Here is a 17,435-nt window from a genome sequence, read left to right on the forward strand (position 1 = left end):
CCCTTTTTCCAAATTTGTGAATTCTGAGGTAAATTTCTGAAACTAGGGTAGTTACAATTTAAACAACTGGCTGACTTGCTTAGCACATGATGATGTGACTAGTATCACATCATCATGTATAACGTAAGTATAACCACTTGAACCCTAGCATGCCTATTCTGGGGTGAACATTAAGGGAATATAGCTGATCTACAAGCTCACAACGTGTCGCGGAGCTTGTAGATCAGCTATTTTCAGTGAAGAGATTTGGTGTAGAGGGAAAAAAGAAGGGCGCCTGGGGGATTCTGTTCGACGTTGAGGCCACACAGTACAGTTTTTAAATGTAGATTCTTTCACATGTGGAAGGGCCTAACTTCATGCCACCCAACAAAAAGGTTGATAAAATAGACAACAGAAAGAAAAGGAGCAGGACAACTATGAGATTTGTGCTCTGCGGTTCTAGATTTCACACAGACAGCTACATAAAATGTGTAAATGAGGTGCACTGAGCTGCCACACTTTCAAGGGGGTTTGTGTGAACAACAGAGCCCCACTGATATGTATCGGTCAGCCGATATTATCGACCAACAGTATCAGCGTATATGTTGTGTAATATGTGATGACATGAAAACTTTTCTTACAGAACAAAATGCAGAAAATTATGCCTGGGGTAATTTAGAAATTGTTCATTTCCCTGTTAATTTGACACTTTCAGTGGACTGACAGTGTGTGACAAAGAACATCAGCAGATTAAACGATATATACTAAATCTTTTCTCCCTAATATTGGTACCAACTATCCAGTATCCAGACTCTAGTGAACAAACAAGATTTATTAAATTCTTTGATTTTTATTGTCTACATTTCCCCCTAAAAGTTCCTAAAATGGAAAACAGCTAAAGTAAAAACAAATAATTTAATAAAATAAAAGTGCATGTTTCTTCTCTGTAGCACCCAATGCACGTCAAGACGGACAAAAATGGGGTGACGCTTTGATGTTATGTCTTTGTTTGGAACCGTTTTTCTCATTTGATTGTGTCTTGTGTGCATATACGAGATTGGCAGAGAGCTGCATTTTTGTGAGGTGCTCTGTTTTGTGTGTGTGTGTGTGTGTGTGTGTGTGTGTGTGTGTGTGTGTGTGTGTGTGTGTGTGTGTGTGTGTGTGTGTGTGTGTGTGTGTGTGTGTGTGTGTGTGTGTGTGTGTGTGTGTGTGTGTGTGTGTGTGTGTGTGTGTGTTAGCAGAGCAGACTGTAAGGCTATAGGTTGGTTGGTTGGTTTGTTGTTTCTCAGGGGAGAGGGCTAGTAGTGGGGTGTGGGCCTGGGGGGTGGGGGGGTGGTGTTGGGGGGAGAGGGGGGTCTTCCTCTGGCGGTAAAGGGGAACACAGCTCGCGGCGAGGAGGGGATGAAAGACTCTGTCCATGTCAGTCACTTACCCCTCCCTTTGGTAAATAAAGGTTTCTGACAACAAAGTGGAGCGAGCGCTCCACTGGCCTTTATAGTGGATAAATAAAAAAAGACAACACTGAGGGAGAAAGAGAGAGAGAGAGAGATGAGGGGGGGGGAGAAAAGAGGGGGAGAGAGAGACGGTGAAAAGAGCAACAACAAACGTGTTCAGATCTCGCGACTGGAAGCGCGTTGGTTTTTATGGAGTGGAATACAAGAGGCAGAGGAACCAAACCAGGTCATCCTTCAGTTTAAATCAACACTTTGCAAGGCTGGTAAACAGAGGAAGGAGTTGAGAGAGGGAGAGAGAAGAACAGAAAGGGTAAGGAGAGGGCAGATCCTTCAACATACCCTCTGACTTATGGTCCTATGATAGGGTAACCACATAAAAAAAAAAAGAAGAAAAAACAGGACCCTTAATCACGATTAATTAATCCTATTAAAAAAATAGCACACAGACACACACACAGGGCCATATATCGACACTATATCGATAACGTGATGCGAGACTTAGATAACATCTGGGATTTAGGATTGCATTGCATTGATATGACATAAGTGTTGCCTTTTCCTGGTTTTAAAGGATGCATTACAGTAAAGTCATGTAATCTTCTCAACTTATAGTGTTGTTATACAACAGCTGGTCTATTATTTGCCCATTTATCCAATTCGTTATTATATAGTTATTATTGATGATTATTTATCATAAATCTCCTTGTGTAAATATTTTGTGAAAGCACCGTTATACAACAATATTTTCCACAGTAGAGATAATCTGTCTGTTTTTTGTTTTTTTTTGTGTATTTGGTCACAAATGTCATGATATTGATTTGATCCATATTGCTCGGCCCTAACACACACCCAAGAGCAGTTCCCCTCGTATACAGCAACGTAGCAACACCCCAAACCACCTGCCACATCACACACACACACACACACACACACACACACACACACACACACACACACACACACACACACACACACACACACACACACACACACACACACACACACACACACACACACACACACACACACACACACACACACACACACACACACACACACACACACACACACACACACACACACACACAAAGAAAACTTCCCCCTCGGCCACCTGAGAGGGGAACTGCAGTTCCTGGTCTTAAGGAAGGCGGTGTGAGGCCCACTAGCCAGACCTCACAGCCCGTCACCTAACATAAACACCTGTTAATGGCACTCCATGCTTTTATTTCTCCACGCTTTGCCCCACTTTCCATTCTACCACTCTGTGTCGTGTGCAAGCAATTCCATCGCACTTCAGCTCAAAAGCCTGTGATTGGCTGAGACGTGCGGAGGAATAGGGGAAGGGAGGGCCTCTTGTTTTGGTTCACGCAAGAACCTATTCCAGTGGTTCAAGATCAGGGCCCATGCCCTTGAAAACCTTGTAAGCGTTGGTGGCCCACAAATCTGACCACTTCACACTGCAGCTAAAATTGTATATCTGCTATTTTTGAGGAAAAACATTTGTGAAAATGTGTGCAAATCTTTGCCTCTGGTGGAGGTCCCTGGAACAAAATATTTTGAGATGGGGGGGGGGGGTCTGCGGACAAATACATATCATTTTGGGTAGTCCTTGACATGAAAAAGTATGAGAACCACTGATATTATAGCAACATAATTTATATATTTTTTAAACTGACATTTGTAGAATCCCTAGAAGCAAAGATTTGAGTTACAAATGTTCGCTTTAAAAAACATACATACTCAACAATTTGCAAAAAAAAATCACAATTATTATAATTTTTTTGTAGATCTACAAGCTTGTAGCCCGGCACAGAGTGCCGCACTACGAGCTTGTAGATCTGTTATTTTTGAATAGCCCAAAGTATAAAATAATGGTTACAGCTAAAAAAAAAATCTAAAATGACAGTATGCGTTCCCAGTTTGAATGGGTTAAGTTCCTATTTATTGGTACCACAATGAAAACAAATTGGGAACAAGTTGGGAATCCCTGACTGTGGCTTGACAACTCCGACGGCACGCTCGTCAAGCTCACAACGCGTTGAGAGCTTGTAGATCGCCTACATTCGCCTACATTCTTATGCAACACTCATACAACAAAGAAAGAAAAAAAAACTCAACAGCAGTGGGAATTGCTTACACGCACTCGTTTCCCCTCTCTCAGTCCCGCACCCACTGTCCTGTTTTCCCTTCTTTCTCTCCCTTTTATGCCAGGTCTATCCCCCCTTCCCCCCACCCCACCCCTCCTTCCTCCCAGGCAGCAGAGCATCATGGGAGGAGGGTGACCTTGCACACACGCCCCGTAGCCGTGCTTGGCAGGACAAGCCATCAAGCAGATGTACAGCACCTCATCTCATACAGGGGGAAAATTGCTGGGTGAAATAAATACCGGGCAATCGCTCTCTCACACACACACACACACACACACACACGTGCACACACACACACACACACACACACACTCGATTTGCCCACTCGAAAAACCTTTGCTGTTATCACCAAAATACCCTGGAGGCAGAGGAGGCCACGTCATTTCCTTCTGTAGTCCTTGTGTCAGCCTTAAACGTTTAATCTACACACCGTTGTATGACAGTGTCGTTTGCCGAAATGTGCTGATGTCTACAAGCTCGCAACGGTTCGCATTGCAACAGCTAGATTGGCTTTCTTTTAGCAAGTGAAGTACTGTACTAATCAAGCTTTAGTCAAATAATCAGCCTTATTCACTATAATAACCAGATTCACCACTATAATAACCAGATTCACCACTATAATAACCAGATTCACCACTATAATAACCAGATTCACCACTATAATAACCAGATTCACCACTATAATAACCAGATTCACCACTATAATAACCAGATTCACCACTATAATAATCAGATTCACCACTATAATAACCAGATTCACCACTATAATAACCAGATTCACCAGATTCACCACTATAATAACCAGATTCACCACTATAATAACCAGATTCACCACTATAATAACCAGATTCACCAGATTCACCACTATAATAACCAGATTCACCACTATAATAACCAGATTCACCACTATAATAACCAGATTCAGAGATCATCTTCTACAGCGTTTTTTGTTTTAAAAACCCAATAAGAAAATAGGCGCCTCCCACTCATTTTGGAAGCCAATTACAGGCAACCCGTATGGAATATAAAAAAGCTATTTGGTGCTCACTGTCACATGACTTCCGAGATCATTTGTACCTTATTTGGGGAAGAAGGAAAAAAACATTTGTCACATTTATAGCACCCCTAATGGTTCTATGTGATATCGCTTTTGGCTCTGCGTTGTGTAGAAGCCCTTAAATTAAAGTTTGGGTCAATCGGACGATGTGTTCAGGGTTTTGGCCGTTGTTTGTAACATAGGCCCCTCCTACAAACTTTGCTAGCCAGTTATATCCAATCGGTGTGGAAAATCAAAGCTCTGCATGCCTACAGAGATAATGTGTAGTGCTTTAGGTGAGTTTTGAATGAAATCTGCAAGTGTGCATTTATCTGACTACCTGTCTGTCTTCTGGTGTGTACCAACTAAGTGTATAATTACACTACCTGTCTGTCTTCTGGTGTGTAACAAGCAAAAATGAAAGTCGTAAAATAAATTGTAGATTGATGCTAAAGTCGTCCATACCAGCCCTGACAAAAAAGGGTATTCATTGTTTGTATTTTCAAGCAAAATGCCGGACGCCAGAGGCTTAAGCTTTGCTTTTATGAAATATCTGAGATCATTAGGATTTTCTGGAAGATTGAACATGTTGCTAGTTTGACCACTAATCGGGAACGCATCCGTGTCATTTTTAGATTTCTTTGGCTATTCAAAAAATAGCAGATCTACAAGCTCATACGAGCTTGCTATTTTTAGAATTTCATGAAAATGTGAACAAATCTGAATATATATATATTTTTTTTTTACTCAAATTGAACCACTGATATAAATTAGAAACTTTTTTATTAACTGTTAGGATTTAGAAGACATTTGTAGAATCTTTTGAGCTACAAATGTTCACTTTAAAAAAAAAATATATATATATATATATATATATATATATATATAGCGGAGCAGATAAGTGCTACGATCTTTCAATTTATGATACAAGCGTGAAAATTGGCATGAGCAGTCTCCATGGGTCACTTGACAAGAAAATTGTCCGAGGCAGTTGTAATTTCAAGATGGCGGCCATTTTTCAAGATGGCCGACACCTTAGTGTGCAGTTAAGTGATATGATGGTTTATTTGGTGATACAAGCATGAAAATTGGCATGAGCAGTCTCTGTGGGTCACTTGACAATAGGCCACCCACAGCTACTTGAAATTTCAAGATGGCGGCCATTTTTCAAGATGGCCAACACTTTAGTGGAGCAATTAAGTTATATAATGGTTTATTTGGTGATACAAGCATGAAAATTGATATGAGCAGTCTCTGTGGGTCACTTGACAATATGCCACCCACAGCTACTTGAAATTTCAAGATGGAGGCCATTTTTCAAGATGGCCGACACTTTAGTGGAGCATTAAAGTTATATAATGGTTCATTTGGTGATACAAGCATGACAATTGGCATGAGCAGTCTCTGTGGGTCACTTGACAATAGGCCACCCACAGCTACTTGAAATTTCAAGATGGCGGCCATTTTTCAAGATGGCCAACACTTTAGTGGAGCAATTAAGTTATATAATGGTTTATTTGGTGATACAAGCATGAAAATTGGCATGAGCAGTCTCTGTGGGTCACTTGACAATAGGCCACCCACAGCTACTTGACATTTCAAGATGGCGGCCATTTTTAAAGATGGCCAACACTTTAGTGGAGCAATTAAGTTATATAATGGTTTATTTGGTGATACAAGCATTACAATTGGCATGAGCAGTCTCTAAGGGTTGCTTGACAAGAAAACACTCCCAGCCACTTGAAATTTCTATTTTCAAGATGGCCACCCCCTGGATCCTCAAAAGATACATTTTCTCATAGAAATGTATGTATTTTTTTTCATTAAGGACAATTATACGATTATTGTTATTATGCTAAAGAACAACTTTTAACACATCACAATACAGTTGTGTTGATTTGTTGATCATAGATAGATTAGATAAGAGTGAATATCTGCACTACCAGGGCACACTGGTGATATCACTGCTGTTAAACTCAGAGTGGGGTTCAATGTCAGCTAATTGAAAGTTAGTATCCCAAATGCTGTCTAATTTACCCCAAAACAATTAGATAGCCGCACCTGAATTGACAGGTTGTGCCAGCGCGGGAGAGCCGAGCCAAGGTTAATGGGGTTTTAGTTAACCGGATGGTGTACAGATCGCACGGGATTTAAATGGCATTGGATGAACGATCGGACTAAGTGTAGGGTTAAGGCACGAACTTAGTTGTATCCCATACATCAAAGTGCTTGGTAAAAGGTGGTAAAAGGATAAACCCTCGGCCTCTGCCTATGCTGCAGACATGGCAGAAGCCATCATAACAGTTGAGAAAACTAACTGGGACAGATGTTTCATTTGTCAGCAGGTCACCAAGGAAAAACTCATTCAGCCGAGTTTATTCAACAGAGAGCACGAACGTACTGGTTATGATACCATTGCAAGAAATGTTCCATTATTTCATAAGATCAATGCTCTGCCTATCTTACTTAGTCTAACCCGACTAGATGAAGGTGATGGCATAGAAAGCACATTGACAAGAAACAGAGCAAACACAGAGCTGGAAAGGGCCCGAAAGAGAGCATCTACATCTGCTGAAGACACCGAAGGTACCAAAGATATCCATGTCAAGAGGCCAAGAAGATCCCAGCCCTCGAAAGCTTTGTGCTTTATCTGTGAAGATGAGAGTGCAACGTCCTCCTTACGTGACGCAATGACAATGAAACTTAATGAACGGGTTAATGAATGTGCCAGGAATTTAAGCGACAAAAAGCTCATTGCAAAGCTTATTGCTGGTGATGTTGTTGCACAGGAATTTAAATACCATCCTGCCTGTCTTGTTGGACTGTACAACAGAGAGCGAGACCATCTCAATGCCCTCAAGCATGAGCAGAGCCTCAAAAGCTCAGCTAGCCATAACTGGTATACCTCAAGTTTTTCAGAACTTGTCATCTACATCACGGACATGAAGATCACAAGTGACGGCACAGATCCAATAATATTCAAGCTTGCAGATCTAGTCTCTCTCTACAAGCAACGACTGCAGCAACTTGGTGTCGAATCACCAAGTGTGAATTCAACCAGACTGAAGGAGCAGCTGCTTTCTAGCATACCTGAGCTAGAAGAACACAAGGCAGGACGTGATGTACTGCTTGCATTCAAGAGGGATGTCAGCTCTGTTCTTTCAAATGTAAACAAATACAGTGAAGCTGAAGCCATACACTTAGCTAAGGCTGCCAGCATCATACGTAGAGAGATGCTTAATCACAAGACAAAGTTTGACAACAAATTCCATGAGGGATTTGTTGAAGAATCTGTTCCACCAACGCTTCTTCAGTTCATCTGCAATATTGAACATGGTGTAGATATCAAGTCACATTTGAATCATGGGGTATTCAAATCAGACATTGCAATTGCACAGTTGTCAAACACATTTGCAACACTCAGCGAATGTCCCTCTGCAGTGGAGGATAGTGACCTGCAAGCTTTGGAGAGATTTGTTGTGCTCATGTATGACAGGTCCAGCGATGTCACAACTGTGAACGAGGCCAGGCTTGATCTCTTTGCCAGAAAGCAAAGACATTATGACTTGATCCCACCAACTCAAGCAGCACTCAAAGAGCATGCCAAACGTGCTTCTTATGAGGCTGGATACGTGTGGGGACAGGCATTGAAGCGACATCCACAAATGCCGAGCCCATCTGACTGGGGATGGGTGGAACAGGACGAGAAGTGGAAAGTCTTCTGGACTCCACTTCCACCTATTGCGGAGAGTTGTTGGGAGTTGACCAAATGTGGGTGCACCAAGGCATGTACTGGAAGGTGTAAGTGCTTCAAATATGGACTCAGTTGCACATGCCTATGTAGTTGCCCCTGCTAGAACCTATTTGCATGTTTATTTTGCCAGAGTTTTTCCCCGTTGTCCTCTTTGTTTTCAAGTGTAGGCCTATGGCTCGGCTTCCCCTCGCCACATCGGTGCATCATGTTTTACTTTGTCACCAGTCTATTAGTGTGTAATTTTCAGTTGTTACTTTGTAACATTGCTTCCACTGCCTTCCACTGCCATACGTAACAGTGAAGCACATTTTCAGTTTAGTTCCTTACTATAGTTTGTCATGGTTCCGTGGCTACTGCCATTCAGTATTAGCCATTGCTCAATTATAATTTTGGAGCACTGTCCGTTCAGCACCACAACTGTGCTAATCAGCACCTCAACTGTGCTAATTTATTAGTCATATTTTTTGTTCCCCCATCTCTTAGTATTTATTTGACACATGTAATGGCTGTTAGTTAAAAAAAAAAAAAAAAAAAATCCTCCCTTGTGACTGTTACCGTGTCGTGGTAAGGGAGCTTGAGTACCTCAGTGAACCCTGAGAGCTATGCCAGTGGGAGGCAACTCCTGACAGGTTTTACCAAACTGGACAGGTCGTGGGCGAGGAGTCAGACAAAACACAGTCAAACAACCTCTCTTGACAGAGCTTTTTGAGGAACCCAATACATAATGCTCCACTAAAGTGTCGGCCATCTTGAAAAATGGCCGCCATCTTGAAATTTCAAGTAGCTGTGGGTGGCATATTGTCAAGTGACCCACAGAGACTGCTCATATCAATTTTCATGCTTGTATCACCAAATAAACCATTATATAACTTAATTGCTCCACTAAAGTGTTGGCCATCTTGAAAAATGGCCGCCATGTTGAAATGTCAAGTAGCTGTGGGTGGCCTATTGTCAAGTGACCCACAGAGACTATTCATGCCAATTTTCATGCTTGTATCACCAAATAAACCATCATATCACTTAACTGCCCACTAAGATGTCGGCCATCTTGAAAAATGGCCACCATCTTGAAATTACAACTGCCTCGGACAATTTTCTTGTCAAGTGACCCATGGAGACTGCTCATGCCAATTTTCACGCTTGTATCATAAATTGAAAGATTCTGCCAGAAAAAAGCATTTAGCCGCTCCGCTAATATATATATATATATATATATATATATATATATATATATTCAAACATTTGCAAAAAGAAATCACGATTTTTCAAAAAATATCAGATCTACAAGCTCATAGTATGAGCTTGTATATCTGCTATTTTTGAATAGCCAAAGTATAAATATAAATGCTAAATATAAAAGACATGTTGACTTCTATGGAATCCAAATGACTGAAATAAGTGGTGGCGACTGAGAACTTTAATCTGCGTGTGCCAGGTATAATTGCAGGTCTCCTAGGCGTGACATCAGACCCAGTGTTGAAGATGCTCTGCTGTTAGCGGGGGCTAAACCCTGACGCTAGCACTTTGCCCTGCTAACACAACATACCGCTGAAATATTAATGACCGACGTAAGCGCTTGAACACGCATGCCTGTGTGTGGGGGTGTGTTGTGTATGCCTGCCTATGCACAATGCACATGCATGTGGTGTGTGTGTGTGTGTATGCATGTATGGGGTGAATATCTGCACTTCAATGCAATGGCTGCTTTTCATTTTGGGGGCTGGATGAGAGGTTGAGAGTAGGGGTACAATAGTACATAAAAGTAATGGATTTAATCGATTATTTAAAAAAATATTGATTTCAATAAAATAATTAATTTCAATCAAATAAGAGCGTCTCTAAAAGCTCAAATGTGAGGCTATTTTTCGTGCCATACGATAGTAGGACAAAGTATAAAATGGGGTTTAAGTGGTTAATCAGAGTACTTGATGTAGCCGATTATTTAAAAAAAAAATCTAATGTTTTTCCGGTTGATGTATTAAAAAAGCTCTTCTCGATTATTCGTTTAATCAAAAAGGTTATAGAATACTCACAGAAGATAATGGATGTTTCAAGCCCTGGCTGAGAGGTCCCACGCCTTCCCCTTTTACTGAGAGAGCCTCTAAATATGAATGGTTTAAGAGTGGATGAATGAATGGGTCCAGGGATGGGACGATAAATCGTTATTATCGTTTATCTTGAAATTGTCCTCCGTCATACACTGGGATCAATTCACCTTTGCCGAACTGCATATACGGTACCACTTAAAACTCTCTAGAATTGGTAAAACGCACCTGAAAAGAATGTAGTTGATCTTTTTTTCACTCTCTAAATCTCTTTGCCAAAAATAGAAGATCTACAACCTCACAACCTCACAATGTTCCGCCCCAGACTATGGATGCCGGGGTTCAAGTGGTTAACAAAAGTGTCCTTTTAAGAGTTTTAAGCATATTTTGATTATTGCGATAATATCGTAAAATCACGATTATTTTGGTCACAATAATTGTGACGTGAATTTTTCATATCGTCCCATCCCTAAATGGGAAGAGTGAAGGAATGAATGAATGGGTGACTGGCTGACAAGGAGGCACACAACGAACACACTGAACACCTGCTGCTGGCACCCGGTCAGCTCCACTGAGCTCACCTACAACTGTCCCCGCTGTGATGCGACTGTGATGGTGGAGCATGCTGGGTTCAGGTTCACATCAGAACGCTGTGTGCTGCCATGCACTCATCTGCTGTGACGCACACTACCCCAACTCTATCTCACCCAGTGGAATAGACCCCCATACGCACGCACGCACGCGCACACACACACACACACACACACCACAAGCCCAGATCTGCCTGCTCACATCAAAGAGAATAAACATTAATGGCAAATAGGTAATCTGCTCCTCTTGTCTGTTTTACATTTCAGGGCAAGATTGGCTGCCTCTGGGGGGGGGGGCTTGTTCTCCTCTGATTGAGAGAGAATGAAGGAAAAGAAAGAAAGAATAAAAGAGAGAAACAAAGAGAACGAGAGAAAGAGAGAGAAGTAAGGACAGAAAGAGAGAGAAGGCGTGGGAGCTAACGATAGATGGTAAACACAAGATAGAGCATTATTCTTATTTCATGTATCTCTTTATTTTTTATTCATACATTAGAGATGGAAAAGGAGGTAATAATATTCCCTCCCTCCGCCCACGGCAGCACAACTATGGTCCTAATCTTCTCCAGTTCACACGTTATTATTCTCATTTCTTCTGAATAATATCCCCCCCCCCCATCCGTTCTCTCTCCCTCTTTTGTCATCCCTCCTTTCACCTCTTCTCCCTACCCTCTCTCTCTCCTCCTACGCCCCACCACCACTACCACCATTCCATTTGAACTTCTTCTCCCTCCAACTACAATTGCTACTAGTACATCTCTCTCTCTCCCTCCTTCGTATGCTGGACGTGGCGGCGGGTTAAAGTGGTGGTCGGGTGGAAGGCAGGAGCCTCATATCCCTGTCTGCGTATCAATCATGAGGTCCTGTCCACTCAATCCCGCTCTGATCCATCAGCCAGCCCCTTGCAGCCCAGCTCAGGAAGCCTCATCCCCGACCTGGGAGCCTCCAACACACACACACACACACACACACACACACACACACACACACACACACACACACACACCCGTGCACGCTCCACTGAGTGATGGGAGACAGAGCAACTGTACGCGGCATCCTCCCAACCCCACCCTTTGCTTTATTCCTCTGGATACCTAACACATGAACTTCCCTATTCTGGGGGGCGACCATTTGGTGAAAATAGCCAATCTACAACCTCACAGCGCGTCTCAAACACATGCATTGTAAGCTTGTAGATCGGCTATTTTTGGCAAAGAGATTTGGTGTCGAAGGGAAAAGGGGAGGGGACCCAGTATAGACCCCCGGGATACTGTGGTAAAAGAAGTATATACTGTTTAAGTGGTTAAGCTCATCCTTCAAAGAATGCAGAATGTGGCACGTCCTTGTGGGTTAGGGAGCTGCTGTACCGAGTGACCGCAGTGTCCCCGGTTCAATTCCCACCTCGGGGTACCCGTGCCCTCACTTTCTCATCAATCTTCACTATCTAATCTACTTTGCTGTTTACATCCGTGTCTGTCCAGACTCATACTGTATGTAGTGACTTTTAAAGGAATTTAATGAACGTGCTCTGTGATGTCACAATGAACTTGACCTTTGACCAACGACTTGTGGACGTTCATGCCAGATGTAATCAAGTCCCTCAAGGGAGAGCATGTTCACGACACTGGTGCGGACGAACGGACGGAAGAACAACCCGAAAACAATGCCTCTGGCCATGACTGTATACTGGTGGCAGCATAAAAGCTATCCCAGAACAAATAAACAGTTTAGGATAAACTATAATCGTTAACTTATTTAACATTAATGCTCGGCTACCATAAACATTTGTTTTAAAAGAAGGACAAAACGCTATAAAGCTCAACATACGTAGAACACCCAAGATACTTTGCCTAAATTATTCCCATTTACGACAGCTAACAGCCTACAGAACAAAAAATGACTCAGTTGTCACACCAATAGCTCAGTTGTCACACCAATGGTTGAAGGGGACACTGTATGGTTCCATTTCTACAATTTCAAAATAAATATATAACCCATTTAACTGTAAAACTCTTTTACCATGCAGACATGATGCTGTGTCCAAAAGCACCACCAACCAAACGGTTTCACACGAGCAGAAAATCTGCGATAAAAACTGCACATAATTTGTCAGCAATGTCATTATCGACAGCCCCCCGCCCCCCTTTACTCCGCCATGTAGCATTCAACCACCTCCACCCAACCCACCTGCTCCTCGCTCGTCGTCGTTAAGCCGATTACACAACGCAGGCCTTCCTAATCACAGCGCTGCGTTTGTAAACACAGTCATATCATCGACTGTAATTCTAAACCTTCCCATAATCCCCCTGCACCTTTCATCTAAGCACCATGCCAGTAATGCCATTTAATCACCAACGACACTGTCCGCGGCTGCGACTTGTACCACATTATATACACAAGTAGCATGTGAGGAATTAGGGGGGGGGTTTGTTTTGGGCCTACGTACGTCGGTCTCTCTGCCAAGTTCAAACGGCAAATTTGGTGCGGTATTTACCCCGCTCTACAGTCAATTTGTGAATAGCCCAGACGTTATTGTTGGAGCTTAACAGTAACTGATTCTGGACATCATCATGAGCCACTCCGCCGCTCCAAGCTCTGGTCTTCTTTGCTAGCTCTGTCCTCCCTTCATCCAAACACCTCTGTAATGAAGATATGAAAACCCTGCTTCCTTTGTGATTGAAATGACTCTACGCTCCCCCACAGCCAAACACACACACAAGTAAACACGGTGCTTTGCCCGCGCATATATTACGACAACCGTTTCTGCACTTGTGCAGCACATATGTGTGCATTTGTGTTTGTGTGTGCATGCACGACACGCGAGTGTGTGCGTGAGAGAGGGATTTAAAAACAGCACAGTTTACTGGTTCATTAGCACCAGATTAGCTATGCTAATGACATGGATCACCACACACAGAGAAATCCCCCCCCCCCCTTTTATGTTCCTGAAAGGGATACACTGTTTAGTGGGTGTGTATGTGTATGTGTATGTGTATGTGTATGTGTGTGTGTGTGTGTGTGTGTGTGTGTGTGTGTGTGTGTGTGTGTGTGTGTGTATAGACACTCCTTTTGCATGAATAAATGTGTCCCTACCCGTAAAAAACAACAACCAACTATTGTACCAATAATCATCATAATTCCACAAAGCATGTATGGCTAATGATGTTGTAATTGCATTAACGAGTTGAAGGAGGGCTGTTCCCAGAAGAGGGGAGGAGCAGGGTGGAGACGTCTCCTGATTGGATGTGACCCAGCGGCTTCATTAGCACTCACACAGCTTATGCTGTCAATTAACACCGTTCACACTAGAGCCCCGCCCACATATTGGACATGTCCTCCATTATTTAACTCTTTTTCTTTAACATCGGTATCTGCAATTGTCCAGCCGACGTGTCATGATTCTGAACCACTTTCAACCTGGCGTACCTATTTAGGGCATGTCGTAGGTGAAAATTTACAAAAATAACCAATGTACAAGCTCACAAGGCAACAAGTTGCGAGCTACTTCTGAAATGTTTGAACAGGGCTTGTTAACACATTGGGTGCCAGAGGTTTATTAAAATATTATACGTTGAGTGCCAGCATTTCTTCCATCCACTTGCGTTATACATTTCGTGCTGTGAGAAGCCCCGACGCGGAAATGCATGTAAACAAAGCGTGCGTGCGAGACGGCGGAGGGTCCCGACTAACGCCTGGAACAATAATATTTCCAACGCGACCCTCCATTGCAGCGTGATCGCCGATCGAAAACGGCTCGTTTCCACCACATTAAAAAGAAATGGAGATATTAAGCTTTTAATCAAGGAGATAACATTGAAAACGCCGACCAAAGGATTTTTGACATGGAGCCAGATCCAGCCTCTTCTTCTCAGAAACTGCTTGGGTGATGTCAAAGTTTCGTTTTAGCGCCCCACGTGGCCCACATGTATAAAAATAGAATTGGGTCAAAAACGGTCCGGACCGTTTTCGGCACTTCTCGTTTGGACCCTCAAAAACGGTCCGGACCGTTTTTGGCATTCAATGTGTTAAAAAAGATTTTTTTTCAATGTATAATTAAAGTTAAACACAAATAACTTTGATGGATAAAAAAAGTGGATTTGTTAAAGTTAATATATGAAAAGAGCTTTAATTATACATTGAAAAAACTATCAAAATTATTTGTGTTTATTTTCATTTCTTTGTTTGCTAATAAAAGTTCTCAGAGAGAAGCTTTATTCAAATTAGACGTTTTCAAATTTCAAATTGTCATTTTCACAAAATATCTGTTAAAACATTGGTAACCTGTGGGCTAGGACTCTCGATCGGAACACAAAACTCTGTTATCGGTTCGGGCTCTACCGGATAGTGCATCAAGCAGAAAATCACAGTGGCCCTTGGTTCGATTCCTGCTGGAGACTGGTGCTGCATATCTGTCCCCTCCTGTCCTGTGTTACCTGTCTCTCTACTGTCCTACCTGCATGTCAGTACCCCTAGTGTTCTATGTTACCCGTCTCTCTACTGTCCTACCTGCATGTCTGTCCCCCTAGTGTTCTATGTTACCCGTCTCTCTACTGTCCTACCTGCATGTCTGTCTCCCTCTCTGTCCTGTTACATGTCTCTGTATTGTCCTACTTAATAATAAAAACAAAAACAAAGATATGGCTGTAGAAATGACATCATGTTGGCTCGATAGACCCATAACCGTGGGCAGAATGGGGCATTTTAGTGCACATAGTGTAGCTGAAAGAGGGATAGGACTGGCTGGGGAATGCGTGCACGGCTGTCACTGCCACACAAGTACATATGCATACACTTATGTTTCACTAACCCAAACCTAAGCAAACGTAACAGTCTCTATCAGTCTGTATTGATACACTGATGTTGCACAGTATGATCTGTAAAGAACTTCCTTATGCAGGCATGTCACACACACACGCACACACACACGCACACACGCACACACGCACACACACACAAAGTAGTTATTGAAGGTACAATGAGATCTCTATTCTCACTCACTGCACAATGACTTCTGGACTTAAATCATACGTTTGTTTATACAGTAGACAGACATACATACGTACGTACATACATACATACATACATACATACATACAAACATACATACCACATGTAACTTTTAAATACTGATGGTTTAATGAGAGTGATGCAGATTATAGCACTTGAAATATATACCTACAAATACATACAGTACAGTGTACTTGAAATGCATTAGTGATTGGTGATTTTTTTGCGAGTTTACAGATGAAGAAAGATTATTCTACGCTGGTTGTTGCTCTGACCAAAATCTAATCTGAAAGTATATAAGATATTGCACCATGGACAGCGAGTGGTGTGGTGGTGTGTATACGCGGGTGTGTGGTTGCATGCGTGTGTGTGTGTGTGCGCGTGTAGCTGCGTGTGTGTGTGTACCTCCTGTCGCGGCTGCGTGACCTGTGTGAACGGTGGCTCCTTCGCTCTGCGCTGCGACTCTTCCTCCTACGAGATGAACCATGAGACGAACTGCTGCTGGAGCGTCTTCTACGCCTGAGGGAGGCATGCACACACACACACACACACACACACAGCTCTCTTTATATTTATAATTGTACATAATTGCGTAAAACAAAGGCACCTTACATAAATTGTGCATTTGTTATTGTAGATAGATACATAGACCTCTGGTGTCTCAGCAACACCGGAGCAGAAACGAAACAACAGGACAGATACAGGTAAGATTAGAAAGTTACAACTAAGAAGTAGTAGAATACTTATTTGTATTGTATTATTATTTTTGTACTATTTGCACTGCTATTTATTTTTCTAAATGTATTGCTATCTTTCTTTTTGCTGTCGAGGAGCCAAAACACATGGATTTTACTCTCTTTAATCTCTTATACTTGTATTAATGGATATAACTATAAATAATCTTTAATCTTGCATCATTAGCTCTAGTGTCTCAAACAAACCTCATAAGAGACCATCACTTGGATGTTCCTCCTGCCTTATAGAATCTATAATTCACAGTAAAAAAAAGTAAGTAAAGAAAACGCACGTCTATCAAATCCTTCCCACATCATGTCCCTCGCCACCTCCAGCTCAGAGCTCTCCTTTTCGCTGTTCAGCTTCCACAACATCCCGCTAACCATCTAACACCATGCTCCCAGATCTCCTATGCATATATAAAAATATATACTTTTTATTTATTTATTTATTTATCTTTAGTCTGCAGGTTATTCCAGGCCCAAATGTGTCCTTAAAGTACACACATTTCAGCAGTCTATAATGTCTGCTTAGGCCTGCTGTTGTTTAGCGCGGTGGTTATGAAAGTGGGGTCCAGGACCCCCAGGGATCCTTAGGGGGGGGGTTCAGGGGGTCTGTGAAACGTGTCGCATTGTGCCACGTTTCACGAGTTGTGGGCTTGCAGATCGGCCATAAAAACTTATTTTTTTTT

At 42.3% G+C, this 17,435-nt stretch overlaps 1 protein-coding gene across 1 annotated transcript in view; it reads right to left on the bottom strand.

Annotated features, from left to right (window-relative positions):
- The window catches only part of rsrc1 (arginine/serine-rich coiled-coil 1), a gene marked incomplete at its 5' end in the record, with an annotated part of 207,689 nt that extends 190,571 nt beyond the window's left edge, over positions 1-17,118 (bottom strand). The window contains 2 exons of the mRNA XM_080429260.1: positions 16,415-16,528; positions 17,057-17,118. Of these exons, the coding sequence (XP_080285386.1) occupies positions 16,415-16,528; positions 17,057-17,118 (176 nt within the window). The remainder of the gene's footprint in view (positions 1-16,414; positions 16,529-17,056) is intronic.
- Between the last annotated feature and the right edge of the window lie 317 nt (positions 17,119-17,435).

Source organism: Gymnoscopelus braueri (genome assembly GCF_963280865.1).
Source record: "Gymnoscopelus braueri genome assembly, chromosome: 5".
NCBI classification, from domain to species: domain Eukaryota; kingdom Metazoa; phylum Chordata; class Actinopteri; order Myctophiformes; family Myctophidae; genus Gymnoscopelus; species Gymnoscopelus braueri.